This window comes from Malania oleifera, chromosome 4 (genome assembly GCF_029873635.1).
Source record: "Malania oleifera isolate guangnan ecotype guangnan chromosome 4, ASM2987363v1, whole genome shotgun sequence".
Classification (NCBI taxonomy): domain Eukaryota; kingdom Viridiplantae; phylum Streptophyta; class Magnoliopsida; order Santalales; family Ximeniaceae; genus Malania; species Malania oleifera.
Window position 1 is genome coordinate 97291624 of NC_080420.1, and position 13006 is coordinate 97304629.

At 35.6% G+C, this 13006-nt stretch overlaps 1 protein-coding gene across 3 annotated transcripts in view; it reads right to left on the reverse strand.

The window, feature by feature from the left end:
- LOC131153114 (protein PIR) overlaps positions 1 to 13006 on the reverse strand; it is a 149753-nt gene that overhangs the window by 124185 nt on the left and 12562 nt on the right. For 2 of the 3 annotated variants that reach the window (XM_058105175.1, XM_058105176.1), the window contains exons 6-14: positions 11548 to 11667; positions 11336 to 11406; positions 6644 to 6736; positions 2710 to 2779; positions 2462 to 2526; positions 2097 to 2292; positions 1802 to 1960; positions 490 to 576; positions 70 to 285 (exon numbers count right to left, since the gene is read on the reverse strand). In XM_058105175.1, coding sequence (XP_057961158.1) covers positions 70 to 285; positions 490 to 576; positions 1802 to 1960; positions 2097 to 2292; positions 2462 to 2526; positions 2710 to 2779; positions 6644 to 6736; positions 11336 to 11406; positions 11548 to 11667 — 1077 coding nt within the window. Of the gene's footprint in view, positions 1 to 69; positions 286 to 489; positions 584 to 1801; positions 1961 to 2096; positions 2293 to 2461; positions 2527 to 2709; positions 2780 to 6643; positions 6737 to 11335; positions 11407 to 11547; positions 11668 to 13006 lie in introns of all 3 variants that reach the window. The other variant, XM_058105177.1, reaches the window with a different exon arrangement.

The following is a 13006-nucleotide window of genomic DNA, read 5'->3' on the forward strand; positions in this document are numbered from 1 at the left end:
TCCAACAATAGGGGAAGGTTAAATTAATAATAACAATTATTATAATAACAACTAACAATAAAAATATACCTTTTCATAGTCAGAATATGATGCTGAAGACTCATTTGATTCACTAGGAAATGCATCCTTGCAGGGACGAGAAAATTTCCATGCACACTGTTCCCAAATGCGTCCAGTCCACCTGCTTAAAAGCTGGAAACCCTCTACCACCATATCATACATGTTTCCTTTGACTTCTTTACACCATTCAACATCTGCACTATCGGTTGATTTTAGCAACAATAGCTGCATAGAAAAGGGTAAAAAGCAAGTGTGATTGTATTAGAACTGCATACAGAAAATGAAAGCAAATTCCAGCTTACCCATGAATCATGACGAATAGAATTTTGAAAACATTAAGTCTGTGATAGGAATTTATGCTTTTAACATGTTTGTTGTAATGAACAAATATACATATTTTATAATCATACATGTAAGATGAGGAAGCACCTGATTCATGCATGAAGCAAAACGAATTATGAAATCATCATGCTCAGCACGAATAGCGCCAATGTGATTTACAATCAGATAATGCCTCTGACAAGTAAACTAAGTCAAGGAATATATTAAATGCAATGGTTAAGGATTCAGAGCATAAGTAAGAGACGCCTAATATGAGAATCTTTATGTTTTACAATATCTGAACAAAGCAAATACACAATGGAGCAATAACCGCATCTGTTAGTTGTGGGTAAGAACAGATATCAAACCATCATTACGAATATACCCATCACCATAACAACGAAAACAATAAATAAATAAAATAAATAAAAGATTAGCAAAAATTGCATAATATGTATGCAGTGCTATAAATAAGCAGAAACTTGATCTAATATATCTAATTGCAATACGGCAAATAATTACAGGTTCCACTTTCTATCACTTTCATAAGACAAAGCAATAAAAGCAAAAGCACATTAATTTTACTTAACCTATGGCTCAGAACACTACCCACATTGTTAAAAAGGATTTAAAAAAAATTCATAATGACCATTCCTTTCTTGGAGATTATATCTCAGCATTGAACATTTTAGGATTAAACAGATTTAAGAATTAATACGTACAAATTCCCCTACATGGGACTTGTACACAATCTTTTGTTAAAACATTCTACAAGAACTCAAAATCATACAAATTCCCAATATTCAAAAGCGCTAAAAAATATTTCAGTTTCTTAATTTTTTCTAACAGCGTTCCAATCTTACTACTTTCTAATGAGTTGGAAACATTCAAATCTGCATCTCCCAAACCCCACCCCAACCCCTTACCACATAAGACGAGCCTCAGGGTCATACAACACAAATTTTACTTTTTCAAAATTCAGTTATATAGTTCTTCAACATATTCAGTTCCATTCATATGAAAAGTGGAATCAAGGTGCTAGTGCACATTGCTTGCCAAAAACTTGCACAATTCCTGAGACTATATAGACTGATTTGCCAAAACTTGAACTATTGTGTAAGATGCTCATTATGATGACTAAGTTTTTCCAACATATCTTCTCATTGTAAGCGTCTAGCTAAATTGGTAAAGCAACCAGCAATCCAGCAATCACATATACTGATCTCAAACACATTACTTCAGATATACTGATGCTGATAATAGACAAAAGGAGTGATTAAAGGTAGATCATCAGCAGCTAAGCATTACTTGTCATTTCATTCACATAAGTTCCGACAAGTGATAATAGAGTAATTGCATCCAATGTTCAAATAGCTAACAAAATGAATGTAACACAAAGTTGGGGAAAAAAAAAGTGCACAGGATATTCTTGTGCCTCACGAGGTGGGAGCTCATGAGGTGCCGGAAGGCTGAGAAGACGGGTTTGGGTAGAGAATTTCTGGAAGTACATTGATAATTCCTTCAACATTGCAGCAGAAGAAAGATGAAGATCTGGAAATGCAGGGATGACTGGATCATTCTGTAAAAAGAGGATAAATGTTTCGTCAGAAATGAATGAATAAATACATACCTATAAGAGCGTGTGTGTCTGTGTGTGTGTATTTCGAGAACTCTATTAGTAATGCTGCCATTTTGAACCCATACATGAGCCTTACCTTGAAGATGTTGATCAATCGATTGATTTTCACCCTTCTATAAAGTGACTCGCTATCCTTCTCTGATGATGTTGACAAGACAACAAGAACAGGCAAAACACGAAGAAGAATGTGTCTCTCTCGAAAAAGAAGCGCAAAATCCAATTCCAATGACTCAACAGCAAAGACTATGAGAACTTGGAGAATGTCTTCTACACTGTGTCAAAGTTAAGGACCCCAAAAAAGTAGAAAACTACCCACATGTGTGTTTGGTAGACAACAACAGAGGCATCATATATTATTGTGCCAATTAAAATAATAAATTTACATCAAACAGGATCTACTGGAAAACAACAAAGGGATAAAGTCATGTATAGACAGGATACTTGTTTACACGGAACATCTCGACGTGTAAGTTTAATAAAATAGCCCATCTAGTGCTCAAGAAAATCTGCAAGAATTGCATTTAAGGCAGTTAAGTTCCGAAGTAGTTATGTTCTCCAGTACATAGATGGGCGCAGGGGTGTAAGAAAATCTGCCAGTGGATAAAAGAGTTACACACGCGCGCACACACATTTGTATTTATCATTTCCTAATATGTTATTAAGATTGTAAAGCAACCCCACTCACACACCTGTAGATCATCTAACTCCTCCCTTACTGAATCAATATCTTGCCAGTGAACACTGACTTGAGTGAACGTCCTGATCCATTGCAAAGTCACAAAATTTAAAAATAAAAAAATGTTGAAAAAAGATGTACATGTGAAAAGCACAAGGAAATTATTTTCATAAATGAGGCTGTTGTACACAGAAGCAGTTGGCTGCTCCACTGCAGAAACCCAAAATGAAATCAAAGACAGCGGTTGGCACACAAAGGATGATAAGCAAATGCATTATTGCATCATTTACCAGACCTATAGGTAAGCAATATGTCCCTGTGGAACACTTGCAGGAAAAACTACTGAATAGTTTTGTCAACAACAACTAGCTGCAGTCCACTACATAAGTCAAATATATTTTGCTCCAAGTGGCAGAACTTCAACCTCCCAGAAAAAAAAAAAAAAAATGCACATTATTAGCATTCAAGTTCACAAATTTCAACAAGATGTCTTCAGCAACTATCAATCACTGTAACCTCTTTTCTACAAAAGCAGAATCTATCTAGCACTTCTGACTTGTATGTATAAAAGTGAAATCAACACTATGAAAGCCAGAAACACAATCTCATGCAATTTAACAAGTTAATCTCTGATGACCAGACCCCATACAACCATGAACAAAATCTGAAATAAATCCCTGCTAAAAAAAACTTGGAAAATTTTGTTTCTTTTTTCATAAAAGAAGAAATTTTCAATAAGGGAGAAAATAGATAAGAAGCGAAGGACCAGATATCCTTTTAGAACACAAGGAGGAAAAAGAAGCAAAGGAAAGAAATACGTATTAAAAAAACAACAAATTAACAATGCCCCTCAATCTTGCCCAAAAATATGACAATTAAGAAAATTTTGAAACAATCAATGCATCCCAAGCATGCAAACAGCGTAAAAATAAGTGGAAATGAGCCATGGCACTCTTTGTTTTAATAAAAAAAAAATTTATTAGAGAGAGAAGAAGAGCAAGAAATAAAACTGCATGGTTAAGATATCCAATACAACATAAAAAAGAATAAACTAAAAAACCAGAGCATAAAGATTACAAAACAGCTCTACTCAAGCAAAGCAACCCACTCCCACTGTAGATCTGACAGAGGTAAATGCCAAACAAACAATTCTCCAAAACCCACAGTGACACGAGAAACACCACTCTTCTCAAAAGAAAGTTAAGAGCAGTAACCAAGTTCTTAAATATTCTGGCATTTCTCTCCAACAAAATACATCAGAAGGTAGCCAAAATTGAACACTAACATAAGCCCTCTCTCTCCTTAACCTTTCCAAACCCCTTAAACAACAAAGTACAAAACACCTCCAAGGAGGAAGGGCACACCAAATTCTCTCCAAATATCCAAAACAATTTACTCCAGAGGGTCCAAAAAAATGACAATGTAAAAACACATGTCAACATGTCTCTCCACTCTTAAAACAGAGAACACACACATTATGCAATAAAAACTTGTTAGATCCCCGTTTGTAAAAAATGTTATTGGTATTAATTTTTTCCAAGATCAATATCCACAAAAAGGCCTTAATCTTAGAAGGAGCTTTGGGGGCAAGCTCACTTGTCTCTTTCTCATCAAGGTTCCTAACAAAGTGAAAACCCCAGACATGCCAACTCTCTTGCAAGTAAAAGAAAGCACAGATTGGGGATCATGAAAGATGATAAATCAGAGAGATGAGGGTACATATGAGCCAAAGGAGCCTCCCATAATATATGATCCTCCTAGAATGGATCTCTCCCCATCACCAACAATTCCAACACAATATCAAACATAAGGGAGAAAAGAATGATAAATCTGAGACTCAAACTTCCAAGGACTCAAATAGGTAATACAACTCCAGCATCCCATCCATTTTGAAGAAGTCCAAATTTACTGTGGATTACTCTGTGCAAATAGAGTCAGGTTCTAAATGGGCACACCACAACCACTTCCACACCAAGGAAATGTCTTTGGGCACTAAATTACCTAAACCCAGACCTCCCCCCTCCCCCCTCTGGATCTACTCGCAGTTGTCAAGCTGACAAGAAGATTTCTATCACACTCACCGACTCCTGACCACAACAAATTGCTTGATTAACTTCTCCAATCTATGAGCCACTCTCACAGGAATTTTGAAAGGGACAGGTAATACATGGGAATGGTAGAAAGACAGGCATGAATAATAGTAATGCGGCCCCAAAAAGTGAAAAGCCTCCTTTCCACCCATCTAATCTCCTGGCAGCTCTCTCAAAAATCGGGTCCCAAAAAGAATCTTCAGCAGGGTTACCACCTAAGGAAACACCTAAGTAAATGATCGACCAACTTAGAACACCACAACCAGCTAATCCAGCGAAAGGGCTATTGGCCTAATACCAATACCCAATGCCACTCTTACAGAAATTAATCCTAAAAGCTGACACTTCATTAAACACCTGCAATATCTTATTGGAAAAGCTACCCATATCCTCCAAAAGAAGAGGAATGGTGCCATTAGCAAATCACAAATGCGATATGGCTAAGCCCTCATGGCCCAATTTGATCCCTTCCACCAAACACATAATACAAACATCCACAGATAAAGCCTTATAGGGCCTCCTACTCTACAATTGATTGTCAATTTTAACTCAGTTAAGGTGTGGTAACCAAATAAGTGCCTTGACCTTAGAAGGAATTTTAGGTTTGCAAATACAATTAACAAGAGGGAAAGGTCTAGAGGACCAAATCAAGTGATCAAAGAACAATTTACAAAATGAGTCCCAAACAATCAAAAATCCATGTCCTAGAGTCTCTTATAGAAGAAGGGCAAAGAGTGTCCAACGAAACAACCAAAGAAGAAAGCTTACCACCTCCTGATCATCAAGAGTAATGCGAAAATTAAAGTCTCAAGAAACTGATTGGCTTCTACAATCGTGAAGAAAGAGATAGGGGCATTATGTAGCATGAATAGTAAAAAAAAAAAAAAAAAATTGAGAGGAAAGGATAGAAAAAGAAATATCTCCTCACAACACATCCTCCCAAAAATAGATATAGGAGTCATCTCCCTCTCTATATTTGATGAATGGAATTGATAGATGGAAAGAACAAAGATGAAATCTAAGAAATGAGTCTCCAAGGAATCTCATGAATAGTCTAATACAAATATTTTCAAACAAGATAATTTTACTTTTAAATGCGTCTTTTAATAACCTTATGCCAAAGGGAATTAACCTTCAAAGAAAGCAACCATATGTTCTTAGATACCGAATTTCCAAGAATCAACCTCTCCCCCCAAACCCCCGAATCCTATGTGACCCTCCTCTCCCCCACATCCAACCAAAGGAAGTCCTTAGTGTTCCTCTCTATCTAACCTACAGCACCAACTAGAAAAATAAAAGGAGTAAGGGCAAGACAATCCCAAACCAAAGAAAGGACCCACATAAAGAAAACAAAGCGCCCTTCCAGCCATCAAGATGCTTAGACACTTTAGCTACTATTTTAGATCCTCTAAAGAGAAAGAACAAGAATTATCTACCCCACCCAGAGGAACCCCTAAATAAGTCAAAAGTTTCAGAACACCACATCCAGCTAAACATTGAAGCTCTGAAATCCGAAACAGTGTCAGATTAATAGCAGTGATAGAACTCTTACACGTAAGGCCATATTAATCCTCAAGCTAAACAACTTCTAAAAAATCTAAAGGAGTAAGAATATTTCTCAAAAGATGGTATCATGGGTGAACTCAGAAAGGACACAGCTACCTCCTCACTTCTCCAAAAACTCAGACAATAGTATGTCATAAGAAATCCTCAAGTTCAAGTCATCCAAATGAGAAGCATCAAAGAGAAAATGAAAATATTAGAGGGGAACAAGTTGCACATTTTACTGCATATCAAATGTCAAACAAATGTATACTCCAGCAACAAGAAACAAAACAAGCATAATGAATTTTGTACCTTTTATACCAAGAGAAGTCATTAGGTATGCTTGCTTTTGCATTTTTAAGATGATCAAGTTGCACCAAAACATCAAGTAACTTTAACATGGACCTGCAGAAAAGAAACAAATTGGTCGAAGGATTAGGGGCTAAGCGTTAAAAATATTTAATCAACACCAAATTGGAATTTAACAGGAAATTAAGGCTTATAGAAGAAAAGAAGCATCTTTGTACATAATTGTTAAGGCTTGACATAGATTGTTGACCCACAACTTAAGCTTTTAGGTATAGTGGTAATCTAACATGAGGTCATGTATTCTAGTCTTGTTGTCCACATTTATTGTTTTTCAGTTAAAAATTATCCTATTCCTTGTTATATGTGCTACTTATTGTTTGTTTCTCTCTCCACATGCAATCTGGCTGCATGAGCGAGGGAGCTTTAAGCAATGTTTTACAAGACTCAATTGAGCTGAAAGCAAGCCATGCCAAAAATGCCTCAAGACTCGATTTCCTTTTTCTTTTTAGATAATAAAACAAGTCTGCTAAAAAGAATACATAAACACAATGAAATGAGGATAAGAAACCCCAATAAAAAGCACAAAAAGGGGGGGAAAAGAAGGGAAAATCTAACAAATTACATCAAAGCTGCTTTCCAGTCCCTTTGAATCCCAGAAAAGGAACCCCAACAACCCCAAAAGAATGAGCTCAAAAAGAAGAATGGAAAAAAAATAAATAAAAAAATAAACTCTCCCAAAGCAATCTTGGAAAAGTATTTTGATCTTTAAAAACTCTAGCATTACTTTCCGGCCAAAGCGACCACAAGATTGAAAAAAAAACAGCACAATCCCAAAATATCTTCTCTCTCCTTCCCAAAACCCCAAAACTTCACCTTCAAAAAATCCTGAATAGCTGGAACAACCCAAATCTCACCAGAGTATGAAAACAAACTGTTCCACATGCATCTTGCCACCTTACAATGAATGAACAAATGACTAATATTCTCATTAGACTCATTGCACAGCATACAATTATCTGGACCAAGGGCTTTGTAAGGCCGCCTTATTTGTAGCATATCATTTGTGTTGATCTTGAATTAAGGTCCAAATGAGGCCCAGATTTTAAAAGGAATCTTTGCTTTCCAAACAGCTCTATGTAAGAGGAACAGGCAAGGATTTGTGGATTTTATGAGATTGGGAATGAAATAATTTGAAGAGAAAGACGCTGAAGTGTCCCCAATGCACAGCCTTGTATTCCCCCACAAATTTTGCAGAAAAGAAACCAGCACATCTAGTAAAAGAATAAACACACCAACCTCTCTCTTGTTGAGACTTCTAAAGAAATGAAAATCCCAAGAAAAAGAGCCCCCCCTCAAAAGAATAAAAAGCTGAAATCGGTGCATTGTGAACAGAATAAAGTTGAGGACTGGGAAAACCAACTGAACCAGCCACTATCGGTTCAAGCAGTTCGGTTCTGAACCTGGTTTGGTTTGGTTCGATGGAAAATTGAGGACTGAATAATTTTCGGTTTAGTAGTGGTAGGTTCATTCAGAACCGAAAAGCGAACTGTATTTAAATTAGATAAATATTAAATATATAATATATACCAAAAAAAATCTCCCAAGTCCCGTCTATCAATAACCCAAAGCCAAAGATTTCAAACCCAACCCTTCCTTGCAAAATTAGGGTTCCCATTCATTTCCCGAGTCCCAACTCTTAACTTCCACTTCCCCTTCCCCTTCAACTTCAAGGCTTCGAGCACCGCCCGCCTGCTGAGTGCCACCGCCACCTGTTGCCTGTCAGCCCTGCTGCCATCGTCATTCACCAGCACTGCCCCCTTCGAGTCTTCAACAATTTGAGTCTCCGCCAGCCACTACCATCACCTCCGGCCTTCCATCACCATAGTCTGCAGGTTCATCTTCTTTTTCTTTTCTTTTCTTGTTCTTTTCTTTTTTATGTGATTTAGGTAGGGAACTAAGAAACTCCAACATGGACCCTTATAAAATTAAAACAAGAATAGTTGAAAAGGCAAAAAAGTGTGCATGAGTGCATCTATCTGTGATAACTTCTCACATCCAGTGTATTTGTCTATGATGATTTCCCTTTAGAAGGCAAATTTGTCTGATGATGATGGTAATGATTCAAAACATGGCTTAAGATTGAAGCCATTTCAATGGTGTTAGTCGGTTTTTTTTTGTTTTATATGAAATTAGGTTTGTGAAATATTCGGTTTTGGTTTAATATCAGTTTCAATCAGTCATTTCGAGTCTTCAAGTGCATTAACTGAACTAAAGTACTTTGGTTCAGTTCGGCTGCCTTGCTAGTTTGGTTTGGTTTACTGTATGAGATATTACATCCCAATGTCAAGAGCTTGTTAGTGGAAGTAAAACCTCTTTAGGTTGCACTATGAAATATATGTATGTATGTTGTGTTTTGGCAAATACTCTTTGTTAGCTTATTACTTGTAGTTAAATGATTATTTTTCGCAAAACTATTTCTTCACTAAGCTTGGTGCTTCCACTGAACTTCGGATAGAGTCACAGCTGGTCACTGTACCAGAAAATGAGGATGTGACACACATGGTGTTTGGAGAGCAAGTCAACATTGGCAACAAAAGCAATCAATATGAGCAAGCATAGAGGAAGAGTGTGAATGACAAGGAAAGATCAGCTATGAACCCGGTGTGGTCATGGGTTGCAATCATAAGAAGTTGAGCTTTCTCTACAGAAAACATTCAGTTCTTACTCAGAGATGAAGATTCCAACAGCTAAGGTGGCTAGGTTACGAAAGGGGTGATGAGATTGGTAGAGGCTGCTAAGGCTTCTATTGAGGAGGAGGAAGAGATGAAGATTGGCTGGGATGTTTGTTGTTTATTTTGGACCTAGGCCAGATTCTTGAAGAAGGGGGGCCTAGGCGCAACGGTAAAGTTGTCGTCATGTGACCTGGAGGCCACGAGTTCGAGGCATGGAAACAGCCTCTTGCAAAAATGCAAAACAAGGCTGCATAATATAGACCCATCATCGTCCGCCCCTTCCTTGGACCCTGCATACACGGGAGCTTTGTGCACCGAGCTGCCAGATTCTTGAAAAAGTGAAGCTCCAAGTTGGGCCACCACTCAAATGGGCCCATCTCATGATGATAATGGGTTGACGTGAAACATTCTATGAAAAATAACGAGGGCTCCTATTCTTCCCAGTTGAGCCAATAACAGGCCCAGTGTATAGATAATGCTGATAGGGCCCAGAAGGTTGGTGTAAAAGCTCATAGAGTTGATCAAATTTCTAATATGGATTAAGGGATTTCCTTCTGTGGGCTTTCAACATCCAAAGAAGCCCGAAGTTATATTGATTGCTATAATGAGCACAGTTGCTTGTCCAAGTGTGAAGGAGTTGTGGGTGGAAATTTTCTTGTCATGGGAGATGCAATCAACTAGAGACCAGAATCTCCAGCAATCAGCTGGAGGCCAAACTCTCTTGCAATCACTTGGAGGCCAAACTGGGGAAGATTTTAATGATGGTTCATCTACACATGAAATGAGTGTTTCTGTTAAAAGAAATGATGCAAAAGAGTGTAAATGGCTGAGGATATAAGGTGTACAACCATCATACAGTGGGGAAGGAAGGGAAAAAGTAAGAAAAATTTTAGTGTTAATAATTGTATGAGTTCAAACTTACAAGGTAAGTTCTTAAATAGACGAGACAGGAAAGTTTTATGTTGAGGAATCTTAGAATTGTTTTAAGTCTGATCTTGATAGAGGAGGTAATCATTTCCAGGAGGAAAAAAAATGGGGGTATATATCAAATGAGGACAGGGAGGTTAGTAGTGATTTTGCTGATTTTTAGTAGCCTTTCGTTGGACGAGATTCATGGAAAAATTAGTTATATTTCCGACTCTTCTGACGCACTCGGGGATCTTTCCTTTGTGCCTCCTTCTCTCTTAGAAGGTGTGGAGGATACTACTATTTTTTAGGAGGGGACTTGAGTGTAGATTTATCTGTGACTAATCAATGTAGGTTCTCAAAAACTTCTAGATGAAATGGGTTTGTGGCTGGAGGATCATGGAAAGAATGAAATTCAATTGGATGGGGCTAAGAGAAAAGCAAATAGAAGTCAGTGGGAACTGGAGGGACTTCAGAGCTCTATTAATTATAGAAAGGAAAGAGCTTAAAGAGGGGTTTTCTTAATTACGGTTGGTTATTTTTTAGTTTTGAGTTTTCTTTTGTGGTTTCTTTTTTTTCATTCTTGTTTTTTTTTTCTTCTTTTTGCTTTAAAGATCTCTTGTCCTCTCCTATTTCGTATTTCTCTCCTCTATCATAATATATTTCTTTTGCTATCAAAAAACAAAAGTGAATCTATTTTGCTGCCAATGGGAAGGTTGTCATAATATTTTCCTAAAAAACATTCCAATTGCACAAGCCCAACAAATTTAAGTAAAATTTATTAATGTTATCTTTGCATATGAGACGGTTTTCTCAGCTTCTATCTTGCATAATATTACAATAAACATAATTTCAGTTTTCAAATTTAATAAAGCTTATTTTCAGTTCTATTTTCACAATGAATCTAAGATATAGTGTCTATAATTTCACATTCAAATAAAACGAGATATCCGGCATAAAAATATCATGCAGTTAATCTCCCTTTTCATTTCATTTGGCACATGTAAATGCATAATTAGTTCTGAAGCATTCAACAGGAAAGAAAATAACAATGTACCAGAGATGAGTTATTGTAGGGCCATTGATACGTCTCTCAGGCCGAGAAAACCGTTGCATATCAGCTGCTAGCTGTGTTAGAGTGCAAAATTTTCATGCTGGTAAGAACACATGTTTGTTTGTGTGTGTGTGTGTGTGTGTGTATAAAATAAAATTAGAAGTTCTAAACTGACAGGAAGTAACTAAAGTAAAGGATAATATAAGAGCTCATACTTTTGAAGCAGCTGACGCTTGCCATTGCTGGATTTCACGCAGACGACTCATTTCCAAGTCCAGAACTTGGTAAGTTTCTAAATACAAGTCAGCCTGACTGTGCTTCATAGAATCAGGAAGCTGCCACAGTATGTCAAAACACTCTTATAAGCACAAGTTTCTATAGGAAAAAGAAAGGGAAAAACTTGGGGGCCATTTGGTATCACTATCAAAAATTAGACAAACGAAAACTAGAAATGAAAACCAAACACTAAAAACTAAAAATCAACAACCTGCTTGATTAATATTTATAAAATTAATACAAATTAAAAACTGAATTAAAAATGCTCATTTTCATCTTTAAATCAAATAATACTATAAAAATATGATTAAAATAATAAAATTACAAATAATACACATTAAAAAAATATTATAATAAAAATAAAATTTATTATAGTTATTTCACTTTAATAGTTTTATTTTCAAATTTTAATTCACAATATTGGACATGAAAATTGAAAAATAGTAAAATACTTCGTAATTGGCTTTATTACTATTTTTTGAAATTTATGTATATTTTTATTTTAATTGTATTTAAATTCATATGATCATTTAATTTTGATTTAATTTAAAAGTGTTTAAAATAAATCATTTAAACTAAAAAAACTATTTATGGATATTAAAATTTCTAGCAACAAGTTTTCAAAATAACTAAGAACTATAAAATCTAGTTTTCAGTCTTTTGGCAAACAACTGAAAGCCGAAAACAAAAATAGAAAACTGACAACATAAGGGTCTGTTTGGTATTGTTGCTGTGTTTCTGTTTCTTTAAAATGAAAAAAAAAAATTATAAAAATGCGTTTGTTTATGTTGTTAGTTTTCTGTTTCTATTGCCAATTTTCAACTATTTGTCAAAAAATTGAAAACCAAATTTTATGGTTTTTAGTTGTTTTGGCAACCTGTTGCCAGAAATTTTAATATCTAAAAATAGATATATTGGATTAAATTATTTATTTTATACACTTTTAAATTAAAATCAAAATTAAAGGATCATATGAATTTAAATATAATTAAATAAAAATATGCATAAACTTCAAAAAATAGTAATAAAGCCAATGACAAGTTTACAACATACTTTTATTATTTTTCAATTGTCATGGCTAATAAAATTTTTATTGTAAAGTACAATTTGAAAGTAGAACAATTAAAGTAAAATAATTGTCGTGTCTAATAAAATAACTCTATGTATCCTCTCATAACCTTTATAATCCCTTCCAACGTGTCCATTCAGATCTCCTCCTATGAATATTTTCTCAGTCCCTAGTATGCCTTGTATAATACTATCCGTATCTTCCCAAAATTGTCTCTTACGATTTTTTACTAAGCCTACTTGGGGAGCATAAGCACTAACGATATTTATTATCTCTTGGCCTAATACCATCTTAATTTTTATAATTCTATCCCCTACTATGTTTACATC